General features: G+C 53.5%; 1 protein-coding gene and 1 long non-coding RNA gene across 7 annotated transcripts; one reads left to right on the top strand and one right to left on the bottom strand.

The window, feature by feature from the left end:
- Positions 1 to 434: 434 nt before the first annotated feature.
- On the bottom strand, positions 435 to 15,005 carry LAMP1 (lysosomal associated membrane protein 1). 3 transcript variants are annotated; one of them, XM_082365792.1, is made up of 9 exons: positions 14,811 to 15,005; positions 8,888 to 9,009; positions 6,821 to 7,037; positions 6,544 to 6,702; positions 3,160 to 3,344; positions 2,481 to 2,603; positions 1,895 to 1,961; positions 1,651 to 1,821; positions 435 to 1,388 (listed from the first exon to the last, which is right to left on the bottom strand). In XM_082365792.1, the coding sequence occupies exons 1-9, from the start codon at positions 14,860 to 14,862 to the stop codon at positions 1,249 to 1,251; spliced, it is 1,236 nt and encodes a 411-aa protein (XP_082221918.1). In that variant the 5' UTR covers positions 14,863 to 15,005; the 3' UTR covers positions 435 to 1,248. The 3 variants fall into 3 exon arrangements, with proteins under 3 accessions (XP_082221918.1, XP_082221919.1, XP_082221917.1); XM_082365793.1 differs by having other exon boundaries at positions 8,888 to 9,006; XM_082365791.1 differs by lacking the exon at positions 14,811 to 15,005 and adding an exon at positions 9,876 to 9,945.
- A 99-nt stretch (positions 15,006 to 15,104) lies between these two features.
- On the top strand, positions 15,105 to 20,590 carry LOC309615824. 4 transcript variants are annotated; one of them, XR_014237082.1, is made up of 5 exons: positions 15,160 to 15,860; positions 17,046 to 17,167; positions 17,771 to 17,971; positions 18,938 to 19,095; positions 19,305 to 20,590. It is a non-coding gene; the product is annotated as an uncharacterized lncRNA (long non-coding RNA). The 4 variants fall into 4 exon arrangements; XR_014237079.1 differs by lacking the exons at positions 17,771 to 17,971; positions 18,938 to 19,095 and having other exon boundaries at positions 15,105 to 15,234; positions 15,704 to 15,860; XR_014237080.1 differs by lacking the exons at positions 17,771 to 17,971; positions 18,938 to 19,095 and having other exon boundaries at positions 15,160 to 15,305; positions 15,704 to 15,860.
- The last annotated feature ends 423 nt before the right edge of the window (positions 20,591 to 21,013 follow it).

The raw sequence follows: 21,013 nt of genomic DNA, 5'->3' as shown, positions 1-21,013 counted from the left end.
CCACTTACGGCTGGGCTGCTGCTGGGTGGCCGCGTCCTACCCCACCTCAGCGTCCCTCGCGGGCCCTGCTCCGCCGAGCCTGGTCTGAAGGGACGGCTGCAGAGTACGGGCCGCACGGCTCCACCCGCAGGCAGGCTGCCCTCGGCCTCAGCAAGGCCTGTGGGTCCTCCGAGGGTGCGGGCCTCTACTAGCTGGGGCCCAAGCTCCCCCTTGGCGGCCGCTGACCCGGGGGACCAGGTAAGGGCCTATCTTCCATGGGGTGATCTGTCCCCAGAGCCACAGGGCTCCACGTGCTGTACCATTACAGCTGAAGACTGGCCTTTCCTCAAGTCGCCACCCAGAGGACCAGCTACACAGTAGCCCCCCAGGCACACCCTGCCCACCGCACGCCCATCGCGACCTCTCGCCGGGAGCCGACAAAAGCATGAGGTCCAGACAGACAAAGAGACGTTTTATTAGCATCGTTACGGCAACGCGTCCCAGGAGGGGACGATCCTCAGCACACAGCCCACCGAGCTGTAAGCGATGAATCAGTGAAACAATTATTGTACACAGTGCAGACAAAGGCTCACCCCAAACCTCCAACAGAAGACGGAAAATCACTTTACAAGAAAGTAAATAAAAATAACGCCCGTTTTTCTATTTTAAAAAGTGCCAGCTCTCAAGTGGCAGAGCGTGGAAAGCCCCAGGACCCGGCGCCCAGGAGCCCTGATGCTCTAGGGGCCGGGCCCGCCCTGGCTTCTAAAGCTTAATTTAAGCATCCCAGGTCTGCATCTTCTCATGCCTGCCCTACGACCCTCGTTCCTACTGATTTCTTCGTGTCAGGCTCACAGCTACCAGCCTTCATCAAAGCATTAAGACCAGAGACTCTCCCTTTATAAGGCTCACGTCTGAGTAAAGAGTGAAGAGACCAAACACCGGAATCTTAAAAAGCCAAATGACAGCGGAGCCAGTGCCCGTTTAGAAAAGCTCTCTTACCCCCCACCCACCTTAGAGTCCTACTTTGGTAAATATTAACGTTTAACCCGTCAGCAAAATATTTAACCCAGTTAGCAAAATTAACACCGTCATTTCCATAGTTACTCTTTTGTGCATAGTAAATGTGGCCGGATGAACTTCACATTGGACGAAGCAGATTTGAAAACCAGTTTGCAAGAAAGGGTGCCCCCCTCAACAGCAATCTAAGCCCGGGGAGACGGCCAGAGGCCGTGCAGCGGCTGCTGGCCCTCGGCAGGCGCGGGCGGCCGGCTAGATGGTCTGGTAGCCGGCGTGGCTCCTCTTGCGGCCGATGAGGTAGGCGATGAGGACGATGAGGACCAGCCCCGCCAGGGCGCCGCCCACCGCGATGGGGGTCAGCATGCTGTTCTCGTCCAGCTGGCACTCCTCCACTGTGGAGACAGACGGCCCGCTGCCCACCTCCGCCCGCCGCCTGCGGCCACTGCCGCCACGCCGCAGGCCGGTGCCCGCACGCGCCCGCGGGCGAGGGCCCCGCCAGCTCTCTGCTCAAAGGGTGGCGTGAGCACATGCGCAGACGGGCTGGGGCGTGCAGAGGCCAGGTGGCGCGGGTAGGGGAACTGGCGCTAAAATCGCCCGGACTTGAAAGGGGTCCCCCAGCCGGTAGCTACACGGACCACGCCCTCGCCTACTCACCGGGCCCAAACTTGTCCCCGTCCACGCGGAAGGCCTGGACCCACACTCTGAATATGTTGAGGAAGGCGGCCTCGGTGACCTGCACGCGCTCCTCGGCATTGCACTTGTAGGAGTTCCCGGCGGCGGCCTGCAGCGCCCTCAGCGAGTTATTGGCGGCCTTGAAGGTGGGGTCTGCAAGGGCAGCGGGGGTGAGTGCCCTGGGGCACCCGCACGGGCATGCCGGTTGGGGGGGGAGGAGTCTTACCTCTGGCATCGGGCAGAGTCATAGTCAGCTGGACTCCCTGCAGGAAAACCCGGCTGGAACTTGCATTCTAGGGAAAAGACGACAATCACACGGTCACCATCAGGCTCGGGGGGGCACCGGTGATACAGGTGACCTCCCGCGCCCGTAGCTTCAGAAGGAAACTGCAGAGCGCCCAGCCCATAAAAGGCAGCCTGTCGTCTCGGGAACATGAATTCTGATCAGCTCCTTACAGACCTCGTTACAGAATCAGACTCTGCTAAGATGGGGAATGAAGGAGCTACGTTCCAGAAAAGACAACGTTTGACTTCCTAGGAAAGCTGCACTTGATCAGGAGAGGCCCAGCAGCTCACCTGCAGGGTGCACCCCACACACACCCAGCAGGGGCTCTTCCGCGCCCCCCTCACTCTCTTGCTACCTGCACACGCGGCCCTTCCCACGCAGGTACGAAGGGCAGAGGGCGGAGGACGGCAGCCGAGGCCCCGGGTCGCCCCTGCCCCGCCTGCGGGATAAGCGCGAGGCGTCTGCTGACAGACGAGGGTGGGCCGAGGGTCCGGGAGGCGGGCCGAGCAGGGCGGCGGGCCCTCACCATCGCGAACTGCAGCACCAGGAGCAGGTTCCCGCTGCGGAGCGCCAGGGTCACCAGCCGGGCTGTGCAGTTCCCCCCGAAGGTGGTCTTGCTGGGGTCGATGTTGAACTCCCTGGTCACCGTCTAGTGAGGAGAGCCGAGAGGTCAGCTTCCCCTCCCCTGGGCCCCGCGCTCCTGAGGGGGCAGAGGCAGCCCGAAAGCAGTGGCTTCAAGGCCACGTTCACGTGAACCCAAACCAGAAGAAAACATGACAAGTTCACACGAGCAGATTTCGGGATGCCAGACGGTCCTCCTGGTACTTCCGGCTGCTTTCTCCTGCTTTCACGTCCCCGCAGCGGGGCCGGCCCCGTCTCCATCCCCAGACTCTCACCCTCAGGGAGAAACATCATCTCAAGGGAAGAGTAGAAAGACAACCCGAGTGTCCGAGCAGTAAAGCGTCCAAGAAAATCCCCCCACCTCCCAGGCCAGCACACCTGGCCTGTGGTGACAACACACGCTTGAGGCTTTGGGGCCGCAGAACAGCCTGCATCAGGAGACTCAACCCTGCCATTGCAGAGACAGCGGCCCAGGTGGGACGGGGGTCCGGCCGAGCAGCTCGGGACCCACAGCACCCGCGACCCACCCCGGGACGCCCGGTCCACAAGGCCCAGGGCGGGGAGAGGGGCTCCGGCCAGCCTACCGTGTTGTCCCTCGTCCTGTAGGTGACATTCAGCTGCAGCCCCATGCTGGCCAGCAGGCAGGTCCCGTTGCTGCCGCTCACATTGTACCTGGACACCGAGGGGCTCGCGGGCACCGGGGTGGGCGAGGGCTGGGGTGGTGCCGTCGGGCTGGGCGGCGAGGGCCCGTCTTGCTCGCAGTGCGTCTCTGTGGGGACGGTGGGGGTGAGTCGTGCCGCCGCCGCCTCAGGACCTCCAGGAACTCCGGAGCCCGAGCCCACCCTGGGCCCCAGCTGACATTCTCAAGGATCCCTGCCCCGCAGAACACGACCTCCAGGCCTCCAGGGAGACGCGGGCTAACTAACGCTGCTCTGGAACCCTGGACGGGAGCAGGTCACCTCGGCGACACTCGACCTGGGCCCGCTGGGGGCCCGACCCCCCGCCTCCGCCCGCCTCCGCATGCAGCTCCCACTGGACACCCTTCCACCTCGGCCTCGGGTGGCCCCTCGTCCGCAAAGACACCCTCCCTTGCAGGACAAACCTTCCCCCAGTGAGGTCAGAACAAAACCTCAACTCCATCCCGTGCTTTGGGGACCCAGGCCACTTGCAACGGCAACAATTCACATATGTGTTCTCCGAGCTCCTGTGCCGGGCGCCGGGCTGGAAATGGTCCCAGAGACAGTAGCAGAGCGGCCCGGAGTGCCTGGGCTCCGAGGGGACAGACGCCGGACACACACCATCGCCAGCCCGGACCGTCGGCGTGGCGCCCCCAGGAGGACAGCAGCGGCCCCGGGAAGGACGGGCACCAGACGGCCCTACTGGTCAAGGATGGAGCCGAGACTCCGTGCCCGCGGTCAGCCAACTGCTGCGGGCGCTCATCCGGGGCAGGCGGAGGGCCCAGCGACGGGGAGAGTGGGAGCCCCGCGGCAAGAGACGCAATCCAGGAGATGGGGGCGGCCCCGGCCGCACAGGTCCGACAGGGGAGGGCACAGGGCGCCCCCGGAGGACACACTGAGGGTGTGCATACGACCCCGTCCCTCAGAGTCTGACCCACCATGACTGCTTACGACAAAAATTTATATTCAAAATCAAAGCTGACTGAGGCAAAAGCTGAAAAGTAACTGTACGTGTTCCACAGGGGCTGACACGCCAGACGCGCCTTCTCTGAAGGCTGACGAACGCGCCGAACCCCAGGGCATCGGGCACCCCCAGCCCAGGCCCTTCCTCTTAGCACCTCGTTTCCGTGGCCAGTGCGCAAGCTCAGCGCTAACGGTCACACGACCTCCATCCAACCCCGACCCTTCCCACGGGCCCCCCAGGCCGAGCCACGCGAGCCGGCCCAAGCCTCCAGGGTGGGAGCCGCTCGGGAAGCGGCGGGAACCCGTCCACCACCCGAAGCTCAAGTCCAGCTTTCACTCCTTTCCGGCTGCGGACGCCACGTCCACCCCAGAAGACCGGGACTCGGGTAACTTAGCCCACCCTGAGGGTCACCTCGCCACGCTGGCCTTCACACAACTTGTAGAGGGAAGTGCTTTATTCTAGAGAATAAAGAGGGCAAAAAGGAGAAACAAAACCCAAGCTCTGGGAGGTGGGCTCAGCTGGGTGAGCGCCCCCGAGATGCCTGGCCCCAGGGGCACCGGCTGGCACTGCCGCCTCCCTCCTGGAGCTAAGCTGCAGGTAGACGTTGGGACACTGGCACTTTTAAAAGCAGTTTTATCAGTTACTTATCAATTGTCACAGGACACAAATGATTAAATGCACAAACCACGTTAAGAGACAAACGAGAGAACAGGCCAGTCTCCAAGTCCTTGTCTACCCGACCCGACAGCCATTGTAACGTATGACCTGCTGTCTCCGTGAAGCTCTTACTAACCGCCAGTCAGAAAACCTCAGGAGTTTAGAATGTGTGTGGGTGACAGCCCTCTCCCTTCTACCTGTGTTAACCAGCCTTACACCTACGACAGACACCAAAGTCCCTCCCGCAGAGGGCTCACAACCCGAGAGGATCACTCGGGGACGCGCGTGCTCCCCTGGGAAGGCCTCTGCGAGGCGGGGAGCCCAGGGGTCGTGGCAGGGTAGGAGGGGGGCGGGGCTGTGCACCCTCCCAGTGCCCTTCGCACGGTTCGCAGAAGCTCATGCGCCCCGAAGGCCCTGATGGTCTCCCGGCAGCTGCAGATACTCAGATAAACCTGCACGTTGCACTGACGAAGTTTCAAGTGGAAAGAGACGTTTTAGCACGGCCCGCACCTAAGCTAGACTGGGAGTGAGACTCAGGTTCCCAAGGAATGAAAAAGTGAGTAAGGCCAAACTGGGCAGGAGGTGAGACGTGTGATAAACTTCACTGAAAAGCAATTTCTGTTTTGAACTTCTAACTGTCTCAGAAGAGCTGACAAGAATCCACTCATCAAACATGAAAGATGAAAAGATGAATACACCTCAGTCCTCTGGTGGGCCCGGGGCTGGCATCCGATCCTGCCGGACACGGGAGCCCCACTGGCCAGGTGGCCGTAGCGCCCGTCCCAACCTGGCTCTGCCATGTGAGAGTGAGAGAGCAGCCACAGGAACGGGTGAGTGAGTGATCATGGCTGTGTCCCAATAAAATGTTGCTTATGACCAGTAAAACTTAATTTTGTATCATTTTCATGTGTTGTGAAACGTTATTTTTTAACGTTAATCTATCAGCAAAAACACCATTTTTAGTTGTTGGCTGTGCAGAGCCCAGAGGCCCTTGCCAGCCCGGGGCTGCCGCTGGCCGCATGGAGGGCCGTGGGGTCAGCAGGCACCCCAGCTGCTTCCGAGCCGCCAGGGAAGGCTGCGGGGCAAGGCGTAAACGCGGGGAACAACAGTGGGGACACCCCCTCCCCCCAGGAAATGACAGCGAGCTGGCTGGCAGGGCGTGGGGCATCGCAGTCAGAAGACGACGCGCTCCACCACAGGCTCCGGCTGGCGTCCAGAGCAGCGCTCGGCAGGACGTCCTGCGCGTCCGCACGCCCTCCGCAGACAGGTGAGCGCCCTCACTGCACAGGTGAGGAAGTAAGAGGTCGACTACCTCACCCGAGACCACAGGGCTGGGCTGGTGGGTGCACCCCGGGGCCGTGGTCTCCCTGAAAGGCCCCCCTGGTCGCTCCCACCCCTGCCCCGGGCCTGCCTGAGCTGGACTGAGGTTAGGCGAGGTCTCTGGGGAGAGACAGCGGCTTGAGCTGAAGGAGAGCCTACGACCCTGACCCCATCAGCTCTGTAACAAGGGAAGAGAGAGGGTGTGAACTGCTTTGCCCCTTTAGCCTGTTTTAATCCACCCTCACCGAAAGAGGCAAACTTCTCTAAAGACAGAGGGGCCGGGGGCAGCTCTCCGAAGACGCGCAGGTCTCCCGGGCACCCATGGGGGCGGGGCCGGGGGCGGTCCTCACCCTCCTTGCTGAAGCTGTCGTTGGCGAGGTAGGCCTGAATGGTGGCGTCACGGAGCGTGACGGTCACGTTGCGCAGGTCGATCTGCTTGCTGCTCACACACCTGTACTTTTTATTTATGTCTGCCCTGATGTCGGTTACGGATTCCACAGTCTTGGTTTCTACACGAAAAAAAAAAAATCGATCTTTAACGCCTGGAAGTGCTTAGTTAGAAGCAATTTTAGATACTCCCCCGACGCAGTTTTCTCCACCCCATAATTGGTCCATATTGGTTCTTACCCTTGGAGCTCGAATTGGGGAAAATCCCTGTATCTGACAAGTTATAAACAAAACGCATCAGCTGGACACTGTAACGTGTTGCATTTCTTGTGAAACTGAGGGTCAGCGTATGGCCTCTTCCAAAAGCGATCACGAGACTGGAGTCAGAAGCATTTCCTTTGCCACAAGAGCTGCTATTTAATACTTCTGCACTGGCCGGCAGCTCAAAGGTCACGCTCTGGAACAAACATGATGACGGTAGAACCCAGTTAGGGTGTAGGTTACTAAAGGGGTTCAGAAACACCAAAGATCTGACATATGCCCCGACCCCAGCTCCATCTCAGATGTCACTATTAATGCATTCATTTTCAATAAAAACAAAAAACATGAAAGTCAGTATTACACGTCAAATAATAGACCAGAAAGTAACTCAAGTGCAAGGCAAGGATGACCTAATTATTCACTAATTTAAAACTGTTCTTCATTAATATGATTTTAATTTACAAGAGAATTAAAACTACAGTTATCTCAGTAAAGTGAAATAATTCACGTTGGGCTTCAGGATGAGCTGATACTTTTATCTGAAAAAAGCCATTACCTCCTGTTTGCCATGGAAAAGTTTATTTAAAGAATATGTCTCTCTAAACAAAGAGAAGAGGGAGTTTACTGCAGAATTGTCTGAATTAACTATTATAAGCAAAACAAACAACCACAAAACCACCAAAGCTCATCTCGATGAACCGGACTGGGTGAAGGACCCGTGGGAAGCTGTCCTAGCACTGTCCTGATGGACAGACCACGCCTGTGACAAAGACACACTGTGTGAAGTGGGAAGGCACACTACAGCAAACGGATGTTCCCATTTGTGTAACGCGATTAGTATATAATGAAACAATGTTTTAAAAAATCCAAACAAAAAGAAGTGAAGTAGAAATTAGAATAAAAGGTGCCTAGGGGACTTCCCTGGTGGTCCAGTGGTTAAAGACTTCACCTTCCAATGCAGGGAGTGCGGGTTCAATCCCTGGGTGGGGAGCTAAAATCCCACATGCCTTGTGGCCAAAAAACCAAAACATAAAACAGAAGCAATACTGTAACAAATTCAATAAAGACTTTAAAAATGGTCCACATTAAAAAAAATAATTAAAAAAAATTTTTTAAACAAATAAGATGTGCTTGGACAAGTCTTTACAATTGGAGACATTTCTGTGGAATGAAGCTTTCCCTGCTTTCTTCTGCTCTGATAGAGACCACATTTTTATCAAGACAGGGCCAATGTACTGAGGAGGCCAGGCAGCTGGCACGTCCAGAGGGCTCTGAAGAAGCCACTCATCCTCCCAGCAGTCCTGGGCCCCCACTGCCCTCCAAGTGCCAGAAAACAGATATGGTGCCTTGGATGTGGAGAGGGGTAAGGAAAAACACTGCTTCAACAAAGCACTGAAAACAAAATATAAGAGTATGTTTACAAGAACAAATGTTAAATGGAAAGAGAAAGTGAAAGGTCCACTAACAGGTAATTTACAGAGGAAGATGTAACAAAGAAATGCTGCGTATTTGTTAGGGATCTGGTAAATGCAAAAAGCCTTTCTCATCCTGCCGAGGCGCAAAGCTGTTTTAACAAAACCAAAAGGGGCATTCTAATCAAACTAGTACAGTGGCACTGCACCTCGAGCACCTGTTTACACACGATTCTTGGAGCGTAACAGTTTACCTAAAGCGGATTTGACAGATCAAAAAAGCTGTATTCACAGAGCTGTACACCGAGCATAAAAAGAATATAAGAAAACTCAGTTACAGGGGATGGGTTAGTAAATTAGCGTGATTAACATAATGAAGTACTACATTGTGATTACAAAAGATAATCAAGAAGAAAACTGGAAAAATGCTCACAATAAAATAGTGAGCACAAAATGGTTTGTATAATATGACTGCATTTCAGTGTATAAAGTGCATAGACTATTACAGGTACTAACAGCTTATGAGACACAGCAGTATATAACATACAAGAAACACACACATGTAAGACTGTCAAGGCAGGTTAAATTATCACACACACACAAGCAAGACATGAAGGGCCCTGGTGTTTCCTACCTTAGAACCGTTCTTGGTGTCGTAGCTGGTCAAGAAGGCAGCAGAGAAGTTGGCCATGATACAAGCTGTCCCATTGCCATCTTTCACCACAAACACAGCTGACGCACCATGCACGAGGCCTGCTAACTCCAAGAAAGACAGAAATGACCAAACACCTTTTAGAAATTTTTGGCTGTCTACAGCTGCGGCAATACAGCTGTTATCAGGAAAGCTACTTAAATCGCCGAAGAACTAGACACACAGATCCCACAGGTGGGGCTCAGCTGGGCTTCTGTCCCTCCTGGAGACTGGTCTGAAAATGTTCTCTCTAAACCCATCCCATCAGTTTGCCAAGCTGTCATTAGCTCTTCAATGCTTTTCTTCAAAATACGTACCGGGAAGGCACAGGTCAATTTTGGAGTCACCCCGGGCCCAGGCTGCCCACGCTCCTTCCTCAGAGGATCTCGGGGGCGGGGGGTGGGGTCCTGAAGGCAGGGCTCAACGTAAACTAAACGCTGACCTTCTACAGAAACCCTGTGGACCCAAACTGCTACTCAGAGTCGGCTCTGCTTTTGCCTCTCTTGGACTGGCGACGTGGCAAGAAAAGCCGCAGACTCAAAGACCAGAGCTCTCTGCCCATTTCCAGAAGGTCCTCAAAATACAGTAATTCCACTGGACCTGGACTTGGCTGTGTGACCTTAGGACACCACTCTGCCTCTGTAGGTAGAGAAGCCAAGTGCCTGAGGGAAGGGGCGGAAGGCAGCTGTCACAGGTCCTCCAGCCTGGGAGTGGCCACCGCTCTGAGCTAGTTCTCAGGGCCAGGGCCACACCCCGAAACCCCGAGCAGGCAGCTTAGCAGCAAATGCACTCCGATCTGAGTCAGAGAAGGTAAGTGACAGCCACACACCTTAGCACAGGGTTCTTTCACAGACGGGCAGGTGTCCTGACCATCCTAAAGCCAAGCAACCACCAACCAGCACCGGTCACTGCCACACTCCCAGAAACACACCTCCTTGTTTCTGCAGGTAAGATCCCTGCGCGCCCTTCATCAAGCAGCAGCACATCTGGCTATGACGGCTCTAAGGGTACATGTGACCCAGGCAGCACGCTCCGAGGACAGCCAACTAGCTTTCATTCTGAAGTCCCTGTCGCTAACGTGGTAAAATGACTCCAGTGAACCCAGTTCACTTCACCCTTGGGACCGTCACCAAATAAAACCTTCAGAGCAACTACTACTTAAGCCTAAAGCGAACAGTATAGACAGAAACCCTGCATACCCTCCTGTAAGCCTCAGGTAAAGGAAACAGCAAAATCTGCGTTCATAAAGAAAAACTGCTACAAATGAAGCAAACTAGGGCAGACAATGAAAATTTTGCCTGTTGTGCTTCACAAATTTTAACCCCGCCCCCCCCGAATACTGCGGCAAGATTCCACTAAAGTCATTTCCAATGAATGAACGTTCCTTTTAAAAACCTAGAGAAAATCCCACAACTCATTTTTGACACAGTGAAGTTTTTTTTTTAATTAATTAATTTATATATTTTTATTTTTTTGGCTGCGTTGGGTCTTCATTGCTGCGCGCAGGCTTTCTCTAGTTGCGGCGAGCGGGGGCTACTCTTGTTTGTGGTGCGCGGGCTTCTCATTGCGGTGGCTTCTCTTGTTGCGGAGCAGGGGCTCTAGGCGTGCAGGCTTCAGTAGTTGTGGCTCATGGGCTCAGTAGTTGTGGCTCACGGGCGTAGTTGCTCCGCAGCATGTGGGATCTTCCCAGACCAGGGCTCGAACCCGTGTCCCCTGCATTGGCAGGCAGATTCTTAACCACTGCGCCACCGGGGAAGTCCTACAGTGAAGGTGTTTAAAGACATGTCTCTGAGAGCGATGGAGTAAGTGCACAAGAGCTACAGAGATGCCAGCCAGGCAAACGCAGGTTTGGCAGCAGAAGCAAAAGCCTGGGCGCTGAGGCCAGAGAAACACCGGACACCGACCAACTCACAGTGCACGTGGGCGCCGCCAGGCCTGAGCTGCCCTCACCGGCACGGGCACTGGAGCCACATGCTGCCACACGTGCCACGGAAAAGCAGGTCAGGTGGCCACCTCCCACAGGGGCCCGCACAGGTCAGCTCCTACCAAGCCACCCTCCTATAAAACAGGTCCCTAAGTCACCAAAAAACGTTCTACTGACTCAAAGCACTTAACTAGAAAACACTTCATGAATAACTTCTCAGTCAATTTTTTCATTTAGTAAACATGCTGAAGGTCTGAGCTTTCAAAGGACAACAAAGTAGTATTACTAAAACAAACTTAAAATAAGCATCAGGGACTTATCTGGCGGTCCAGTGGTTAGGACTCCGCGCTTCCACTGCAGGGGGCACGGGTTCAATCCCTAGTCGGGGAACCAAAATCCCACATGCCGAAAGGCGCGGCCAAAAAAACCCCAGAAACACAAAACAAAACAAAAAGCAACGGCAGCACTAGACACCCCCAAATTTTCCACTATTAAAACAAGAAACCAGAGCCAATTTTGGTCAAGAGAAGAATGTCTACAAGAGCATTACAACAAAAAACTGTAAGAGAAACACGTATGCTAATAGTCAGAAATTAGTTCTTAACTCTATAAAAGACAACCACCATCTCACATTAGCTAGGATGTCTGCAGTAGTTTGAGGGGTGTCCCTCCCGAAAGCCAGAACCTGCACCACCAGGAGCTGCTCCTCGTCGGCACGCACGCCAGACTCACGCCAACCTCTCTCCAGGGGTCCCGTAGAGGAACGAGTGGCTGATTCCTTCAAAACACTCCCACCTGCAGACACTCCAGTCTCTAAAACAGGTGCAGCTGTGGGAGCACGCCTGCCTGAGACGAGAGATCTCAGTCTCTGACAGACTCCGCTACTAGCTGACTGTGTGACCCCGGGCCCAAAGGAACCACCACGCCCCTCGGTTTAGGCACCTGTGAGACGGAAACAAGCATCAAGGACCGTCAGAGCATCAAGTGAGCCAAAGCGAGGGGAGCGCTGGGTACAAGGTACCAGCCTGCTTTCAGTGTTAGCTGTTACTATCGATGCGTTCAGTGCTACACGGCCCTCATCTATTGTTGAATCCTTGGTACCTGACACAAACCGTCAAATAAGCGTTTCATTTAACGAGCACCTGTAGTGCACCTTGCAGGTAACTATAAACTATCGTGACAACTTTAATAGGCAGACACTATGATGATTTCCTTTCACAGATGTGGAGTCCAAAGCACAGAGAAGTTAACTACTGTGCTCGAGGTCACACAGCTAGTGATGGTGCAGAGCCAGATCTGCAACTGGGTCTGCTGACTCACAGCACGTGCCCGCCGAGCTTGCCATGGGCCGGCGGCACGGTGAGGTCCACACCTGAACCACACTTTCTCTCCAGCACTTGGTAAGCAAGTGAATATGCTTCAAATTATGACACACTCACTTCCGTATGAAAGAAACTGCCATCTAGAGAAACAAGTCAATACATTCTTTGTTAAACTGTTTAATAGAAATCACTTTCTAATTTCTCTTGGCTCGATTTTCTTGAATCCAGTATTTTTATGCTTCTTAACCAGTGATACATAATCACCTGTGAAAATGTAAAGGAAAAAAAGAAAGACCGAGGCTCCATCCCAGAAAAGGAGTCACAGACTCTAGAGACCAGTATGTACGTTTCTGAACAGCCGACGTGCGTGTTCAGTTAGGGACCACCGGACGTCTCTTCGTGTACGTGCTGAGCACGTACTGTATGTGAGGCACGAGGTAGGCTGTAACATAAGGAAGACACAGGTGTGAAAATAATCACAACACAGCAGAACCAATGCTCCAGTAGAAGCATGTGCTGGACATGCACATAGTCAAGTCTTCCGGACGCAGAGAGGAGGAAGGACTAATACAGCCTGGGATGGATCTAACAATATAAATTCAAAATTATGGACCCAAAACATTTTGACCTCAAATCTAGTGAAAAATTAGGTCGCCAACCTGGGTAACTGGCAAACTCCCACAAGCGAGGGTAACATTAATCAGTATAAAACATTTTTTCAAACTTCCTAAGCAACAGTTCTTCATTCGGAAAGGGGAAGGAGGTCATCCCGGTGACATCAACAGTCAAGAGCCCCATTATGCAATATACTTAATCATATGTATCAAGAAGTTTCAGTTCACACTTGTCTACGCTTTCTACCAAATATTAAAACACAAAGGAAACTATACTTACTAATTATCAAAGCAGGATGAATTTGTGACTTAGAAGTTTGAAGTATTTTTAGAAAAGATGTTTTCTGGTGAAACTGTGCATTAAAATAGACATTATTTTAAATAAACCTACATACAAGCTCTTAACAGACCTTTTTAAAAGTTGGATTTTTAACTGAATATAAAACTTAAAAGATATGATGGAATGGACATTAAAAAGCTAATTATGGGAACTCCCTGGCGGTCCAGTGGTTAGGACTCCGCACTTTCACTGCTGGGGGCCAAGGTTCAATCCCTGATCGGGGAACTAAGATCCTGCAAGCCTCGTGGCATGGCCAAAAAAAAAAAAAGAGAAAAAGCTAATTGCATGCATGATACTCCGAGCTATCAATGTAGGGAAGTATGGATTTTTCTCTTCATTCAGGTGAGTTTTTAAAACATGAAACAAAATGTGACAGTTCTAATGCACGCGAGCTCTTCTAATAAAGAACAATGAGCCGCCCTGACACGACAAGACTTGTCCCTGCAGGCCCTCTCAAAACTCACGACACCTGCCGGGGAGAGCAAGGCTCCGGGTTTGCGGCTGGAAGAAGGTCACCCCCTGCGCTGGTCCTGCGGCTCAAAGAACTCATTTTACGCAACAGGCAAAACAAAACCCTGAAACCAAAATCCATTCTGTTACAATAAAAGAACTTCAGAGTAGATATTTAGAGAATTCCCGGCAGGTACTTGGGAGACTGCTTCTGTGTCTGCTGAACTCAGGGAGCGCCCACCAGCGAGCTCCGGTACCTCTTTTCAGTTCCTGGCACTTTAATCTTCCCGTATCACGGAGACCAGGTGAGAAAGTGCCACAGAGAGAGCTCTCAGGGGCCATAAAAATCAAACCATGCAGTGATTCTTGTTTAAGTCAGCACAATTCCCTTCTCCTTAGGACAGATAAATGACAGCAAAATTTCTCAATGGATAAAACACCGGCGCCCACGGACGGCTCCCGAGTTCCGTGGGCCCAGCGCGCGCGCGCACACACACACACACACACACACACGCGCGCGCACACACAGGCAGCGCTCCTGACGACTCACTAGAAATGGAGACGACCACTGGGAGGCCAGGCCTAGCCCCCCTCTCCTTTTGTCCACTGTGGGCTCCCCAAAAACTCTCAAGGGCAACTTTAAGTCATTATAACGTAATTAAAATTCACAACGACATAAACACACGCGTCAGCGCTCCGTGCCATGCTGCTGGGGGCGAAGGCTAAAAGCCCGAAGGACGAACTCTAAAGGCCGGGGTCGCCGCCCGGCCTATTCTCCTGCGCGGACATCCGCGTCGGGCGGAAACCGAGGCCCATGCGGTCCCGCGTCTCCGGCTGCAGCCGCACGCAGCCCTCCGGGGCCACCCGTGCCCCCAAATAAGGGCGCGAACCACGCCGCTCAAAAACCACCAAGTCACTGCCGACTGACCCCACAACCCGAGGTCTGGCACCCGAGGGCCGCGCCGGGCCCTCCCTCCGTCGTCCACTTCTGGGCACCTGGACCGACCCCTCCCCCCGCAGCCGCCTCGGCCGGCGCGGGACGACTCGCCTGGAGTCCCCGGGCCCGGCCCGACCCCAGCCCCGCAGCTCCCGGCCCCCGAGCAGACCCCGCCCCTCATGCCGCCCCACATCCCTCTGGGCCCGCGCAGCGCCTCACACCTGCCCGACCCCTCACCCCGCAGCCCCTGCGCCCTCAGCCCCCAGCCCGGCCTCTCACCGAACAGCAGCAGGAGCAGCGGCCATCGCCGGGCACCGCCGGGGGCCGCCATGGGCGCGAGCGGGAGCCGGGCGGGGTCGTGGGCGGTTGGGCCGGGGCGGGCGGGCTGGGGTCTGACCCGGCCGGCGTGAGGGCAGCTGGTCCCGGTGCTGCGCCCGCTGCAGGAAACAGACCCCGCTACCGGCGGCGCCTGTCACGTGAAGCCGCGCCGCGCCCGCGCCGTCACGTGACCCCCGTGCATCTCGCGAGAGTGAGAGAGCTCAGGCGTGCGCCCTGAGCCCGCCTCGCACGTTACCTGGGCCTGACACGTGACCGCGACGCCACGTGACTCGGGTCTCGCCTCCGACCCCCGCCCGGTCTCCGGCCGGCGGAAGCAGAAGGCGGGCGGTGGGCGCGGCTGGTCACCTCCTTGCGGGGCCTCTGGGTCCGTCCTGCAGCTGCCAGATGAAAAGAGGGGTTTGGAGCGGACGTGTGGCTCTCCGTCGCGGGCCGAGGGTGGGAATCCCACGGCGGCCGCCCCACGGGAGACGAGAGGGCGTTTCCGCAGGGACGCCGATGCTAACGCGTCTCTCGGCCTCGGGGCCCGTGGAGAGTCTGGGCTGGGGGGTAGGAAGGAGGGGGATGTGAACACGCGTACTGAGTGTTACCCCTCGTGCTGGAAAAACACACAAGGCACAGGGTGTAAAGCTAGACACAATCTTGAAGGGGCTTCAGAGGGTTCGGTGGCTCCCGGCTGTCACCCCGTCCTAGAGGCCGTGGGGGACTGGGCGGCCTCAGCCTGGAAGGTTCAGAAAGGCCCCAAGCTGCCCAGGGAAGGAAATCGCAGCCTCGCTGCTGCCAGAACCTTCCTGAAGTGCCTCTCACTCACTCCCCAGTTCCTGATTTGCTTCTAGGCTCTGCCCGGTTCTTCTCTTTTCTCGACTGCTGCCCGCGCTCTGGCCACACCGGCCCTTTGCAGAGAGAGGTGACGCCCGCCTGCCCTGCTGCTTCGTTGAGCACTTCCAACCCCACCTCCTGGGGAAACGTGCCTCCAGTTCACCTTCGGTGCAGGTGTGTTGATTACTGCCTGTCATAGGCTTTGATTTTTCTGACTTTTTTTGTTGTTGTTCTTACATTTGTTTGCTTTTTGTAGATTTTGTCTTCTTCCTTGTTGTTATTTCTTCTTGTCCAGTTTCCCTTCCCTCCCCGCCACCTTCTAACACAATTAGCTGAAAAAGTCGTGACACTGAAGGATTTCAAGTAAAAGGGAAACAAAGAGGCTGAGGAAGCCCCAGGCTCGTTGGGTTTTGTCGACTGAAGAAAAAAACAAACAAACCACAAGCTGAAAGTTGAGGGCTATGTTTTATTCAGGGATCGTTCTTAGGGCTTCAAGCCGGGGCACCTCAACCCCGAGAAAACTGCTCCGAGGGGGGAACCAGGATACATAGGAGTTTCTGCAACAAATGGCAGGTAGTCGGAATGTCAAAAGATTATCGTTAATTAAGGAAAACCAGATATCTCAAATTAAGGAATTTAGCGCTTTTCTATGTATGGAAAGATGCAAGAGTCTGGGCTCACTGAAATCATTCCTTTGATCTGCACCTCAGCTCTGGGGCCGGTGTCCTGTGCTTTCCCATCCTGAGTCCCCTCAGGGCTCACCGTCTGGGGTAGTTGCAATGTGATGACTCCGTGATGGCAGGCATTCCTTGTTTCCTTCGTGAGTTTTCTCAGGCTGCACGGTGGGGAGTGGCTGCAATTACTGATGACTGATGGCTGCAACGTCCTTCCTTACTGACATGGCAGGCAACATTCTTAGTCCACAGGTTGTTCAGCTCTTTGGGGCAGAAATCTACTGTTACTACAGAGTCGATTTGCTGATGTCTTGTTTAGGTGTTTAGGGATCTTTCTGGATTTTTTGTTTGTTGCTGTTCCAAATGGGGAAGAGTCTCAGCAGGATCCCATTTAAGAGAAGTGCTGTCCGTTGAAGTGTGCCGTGGGAAAGAGGAGGTGCTGGGTCTGCGGTCTCTCTATGCTTTCACTGTGAAGTCCTTTATCAGCAACAGGTTGTTAACATGATGTTTGTCCAGTAGGTTATTATTTGAGCCTGAGCTGTCCCTATGAAATAGAGTGTTAAGTTCAGATGTAACTGGAAAATTCTAAAATATTTCCCTTTTCTCTTGAACTTTCTGATGGTGAGAAACTACCAAATAATCTTGAGTATGGAAACAAAAGACCTATTAATTTTGTGTTTTCCAGCCTTGGAAGCCCCTTCCTGTGTTGAGAGAACGCCTTACCCTCTGAATATGGATGGCAGACAGAGCGCCCAGCAGAAGTGAAAAAACCAGATGGTCACTTTCCCAGCCTTCCTAGCGGCTAAGGTGCGAGCTCAGCCAGAGTTCAGCCCATTAGACTGGATCAGGAGCTAGTGGTTGCAGAGAAGCTAGCTGCCCCTGTATGTGGTGTTCGGTGGTGACGGCAGCTGTGGCTGCAGCAAAGCGGCATTTCTAGAGGCAATGGTGAAGGGTCTTCACCAGGTTGGGTTTGTAGTGTCTTCAGCCGTGGCCCTTGCTATTTCCCTAGCTATTTCCTCGCGCCTGCTATTTCCCTAGCGACATTCTGCATTCCTTTTGGAAATTCTGTGAGCTACTCAGTCCTTTCAGCAGGTGATTTTTCTGCTTAGACCCACCAGAGCACATTTCTACTGTGTCCAACTGCCCAATACACGCTGTGTTTGAAATCTTCTCTTTGTAAAGACCAAGAGGAGTTTGTGTGAGCAAAAGAACAGGGTGTAAAAAACCAGCAGAAAAATGAAAGGTTTAGCAAAAGTTCTATGAAGTTACATTTTAATAGAGTATGGAAAAGTAATATGGTGGGATTTTCTTGTTTGGTATTCTTTTTTGTTTGAATCCTTAATGAAGGCTGGGTCTGATCTGGTTTTTTTTTTTCTTTTTGGCCGTGCCACGCGGCTTGTGGGATCTTAGTTCCCTGACCAGGGATCGAACCCGTGCCCCCTGCAATGGAAGCACAGAGTCCTAACCACTGGACCGCCAGGGAAGTCCCGGATCTGAACTATTCTGATTGAAGGAAAGATGTGGAAAACCAAGCACAGTGAAGGACTCCACACCTTCTGAATTCTTTTGGAGACTTTTTAAAAGCCTTTTTAAAACAAAGCAGTGAGGGCAGTAAGTGGAGAGGCCTCTGCAGGGCTGCGCAGGGGACTGGGGACCCTGCTTTGGTAATAACGAGCGGGCGAGTTCACAGGTGAAAGGCGGGGCCTTCTTGCCTGTGAAATGACCTCGTGCCGCTAGAGGGTGTGGGCTCAGTAGCTAAGGAGATAAGTGAGGGTTGACGGAAGGCGAAATCTAGAGAAACGGACTAGCAGGCAGTCTCTGCTTTTTTTCCTCTTTTGCTCTAAGTTACACTTTTTTTCTTGAGACTTGCTAAGCAAAAATAGTAATGGTGCATAGTGCTGTGGTGGTTAAAGCTTGTTTTATGAAATTTTTTAAAGGAAAATTTTGAATAAAAATAGGATAATCCAATGAATCCTGTCGTACCCATTACTTTTACCATTTGTCCTCCCTCCTCACTTGTTCTGTGTTTTGGTTGGTTTTGGAGCTTGAGTGTTATAAAACAAACCTCAGACGTTATATTTTTCATGTAAGTCTTTTACATAAACAGAATGCCATTATCGTAGCTAATATAAAAACAAAACCTAATAATTCCTTAGTAACTAATTTCCAGTTTATGTTCACACCTCCCCAGTTGTCCAGAAAACATCTTTTTACAGCCAGTGTGCTCCCTGTGGCTCCAGCGAGGTCTGCACGCTGCCCTCGATGGCGTGTCTCAAGTCCCCTTCCCCTCTGTTGGGGAAACGAGGTCACTTGTCCTGTAGGACACCCCACACTTTGGGTTGACCTGTGAGTCCTTGAATGGCCGTGTCTTCCTCTGCTCCGCTAACCGGCGAGTCTGATTGAGGCGTGACTGAATGAGGCCCCTCTGCCCCAGGCGCCACGCTCCGTACGTGGTGCTGGACCCTCACCACGCAGTGTGGAGTGTGGCTCTGCGGCGCTGCCTTCGTCTGGGGCTGGTTAGAAGTGCAGAGCCTCAGGCCCCTCCGTGGACCCGCTGAATCAGAACCTGCATTTCAGCCAGGGCCTCGGGCTGCTAGTGTGCATGGAGACCTGAGAAGCACTGCCCTTTTCTTCTGGCTGCGGGGCCACGTTGGGGTGGCCCCAGTTGGCCCCGTCCACCGCAGAGTCCCTGTTAGCCTTTGACCTCTGGCCCCACAGCTTCGCCTACATCCCTGGTGAGTCAGCAGGTCCGTATTCCAGCGGGCTTGGCAGATGGGCGATACCTTTTTTCTTTTTTGGCCACGCCGCGCAGCATACAGGGTCTTAGTTCCCCGACCAGGGGTCGAACCCAGGCCCCTGCAGTAGAAGCGCAGAGTCCTAACCCCTGGACCGCCAGGGACGTCCCTGGCAATTTGTAATTCTGTCTTTCCTATTGTGTTGTCAGCTGGAGCAGGCCTGTACGGAAGAATTTTCCATCGTGGACCAGTTGGTTACTCCAAAATACCGTCCCTACAGGAAAGGTGGGATCCGTGCCTGATTCGTGATTCTTTTGTCTGGCTTCAGAGTAAGAACTCAGCGCTGAAGCAGCTTCCAAAAGTGAACTGCCGCGCCCGGCGTGAACCGTGCGCTCTGGGGGGTGATGACCTGTCTTTGCGGGTTCCTCAGCGGTGACCGTCCCCCACCTGGTGTGGACACTGATGGTGGGGGAGGCCGTGCGTGGCGGGAAGGTGGCAGAGGGGGTATGGGAACTCTGTACTTTCAATTTGGCTATGAACCTGAAACTGCTCTAAAAAATACAGTTTATTAATTAAAAAACAAAGTGAACCATCACATTTTAAAAAATGTGATGTTAAAGCGCTATGTTACCGTGGATTTCTGTGTAGTTGATATGTCTTCAGTCTTTTGTAGTTATTATCATTTTCAGGTTAAAATCGTGTGGTCTTGGTAGTGCAGCCTTCTAGATGTGAGTGACTGTGACACTTCTCTCCACGTGGGCTGCCGCTGTTGCTGTCGCACCAGCTATGCATCAGCAGAGAGCCCGTGTGCCCGCAGCCTGACCCTGAGCTGTGAGAAATTAGGTCCCTGTAGTTTTCATTTGCATTTTCCTTATAAGTGGGGCACCTGCCTTTTTTGCCCATCTTTCTATCAGATTATAGAGATATTTGCAATACAAGTCACACTTTTAAAGTCAGTGTATCATTTTTAGAATCATTTTGGTATTTTAGTTTGCTTATGGCATGTTTTTGTTTGCAGAAGTTCTTTTGTTTAAACGTGGGTGAATTGATCACTCTTCCACAGCATTTGGGTTTTAAGTCTTTCCTAGTCCTAGGTTAGAAGACTCCGTCTGTGTTCTGCCAGTGCATGTGTAGTTTCATTTCTGCACTTGTATCTCTGATGCAGGGTGCCGACGGGCAGGGCAGAGAAGGGGTCCGTGTCACCCTTCCCACGCAGGTCTCTAGGTGTCCTCCTTCCACTTACCAAAAGCTCACCTTTTGCCCACTGATTGGAGATTCCACCCTCATCCTGTGCTGACGTGAGAACGTACTTGACGTGATGATTTTTGGAGCTGCCCCAGCACCACTCTTTTGAAGTTATAGATGCTGTATCTGCAGGGCCAGCTCCCTCACTTTTCTCCTTCAGGGTTTTTCTAACTATTGTTGTCTATTTTGCCATATGATGTTTTGCAAGCAAGTTGTCTTTAAAAATAAAATTAACGTTCACCCAAGAGAAGTTCTGACTTAGGTTGGCAGCGTTTACGGCAGCCCTAGCCATCATTGCCCCAGGCTGCACGCAGGCAGTGGCGGGGGATCCTCCGGGCACTTGGGAAGTGCAGGACATTCTGGAAAGGGCAAAACTGTCGGGATTGGCGGGTCTGGGGCAGCCTGAGGGGGTCTGGGCTGACGGGGCTGTTCCGTCTGGTGACGAGGGGGTGGGGATGGGACTTTGAAGGTTTGCCAAACCCATAGAAACGTGCACCCCAAAGACTGAACTTTATGTTAATTTTAAGACTATCAAGCAGGATGTAGGGGGTGCAGTCCGTGACAAAGGTGACTGTCTTGGTGGTCCCGTGGCCACACCGCCGACCCCAGGAACCCCGTGTGTGGACCGGAGACCTGGGTGGACGCTGTCCTCCTGCTGGTCGGCTCACTCCCA

This window comes from Balaenoptera borealis, assembly GCF_965194805.1.
Source record: "Balaenoptera borealis genome assembly, chromosome: 18".
NCBI lineage: Eukaryota > Metazoa > Chordata > Mammalia > Artiodactyla > Balaenopteridae > Balaenoptera > Balaenoptera borealis.
This window is presented reverse-complemented; position numbering and strand designations above follow the sequence as displayed.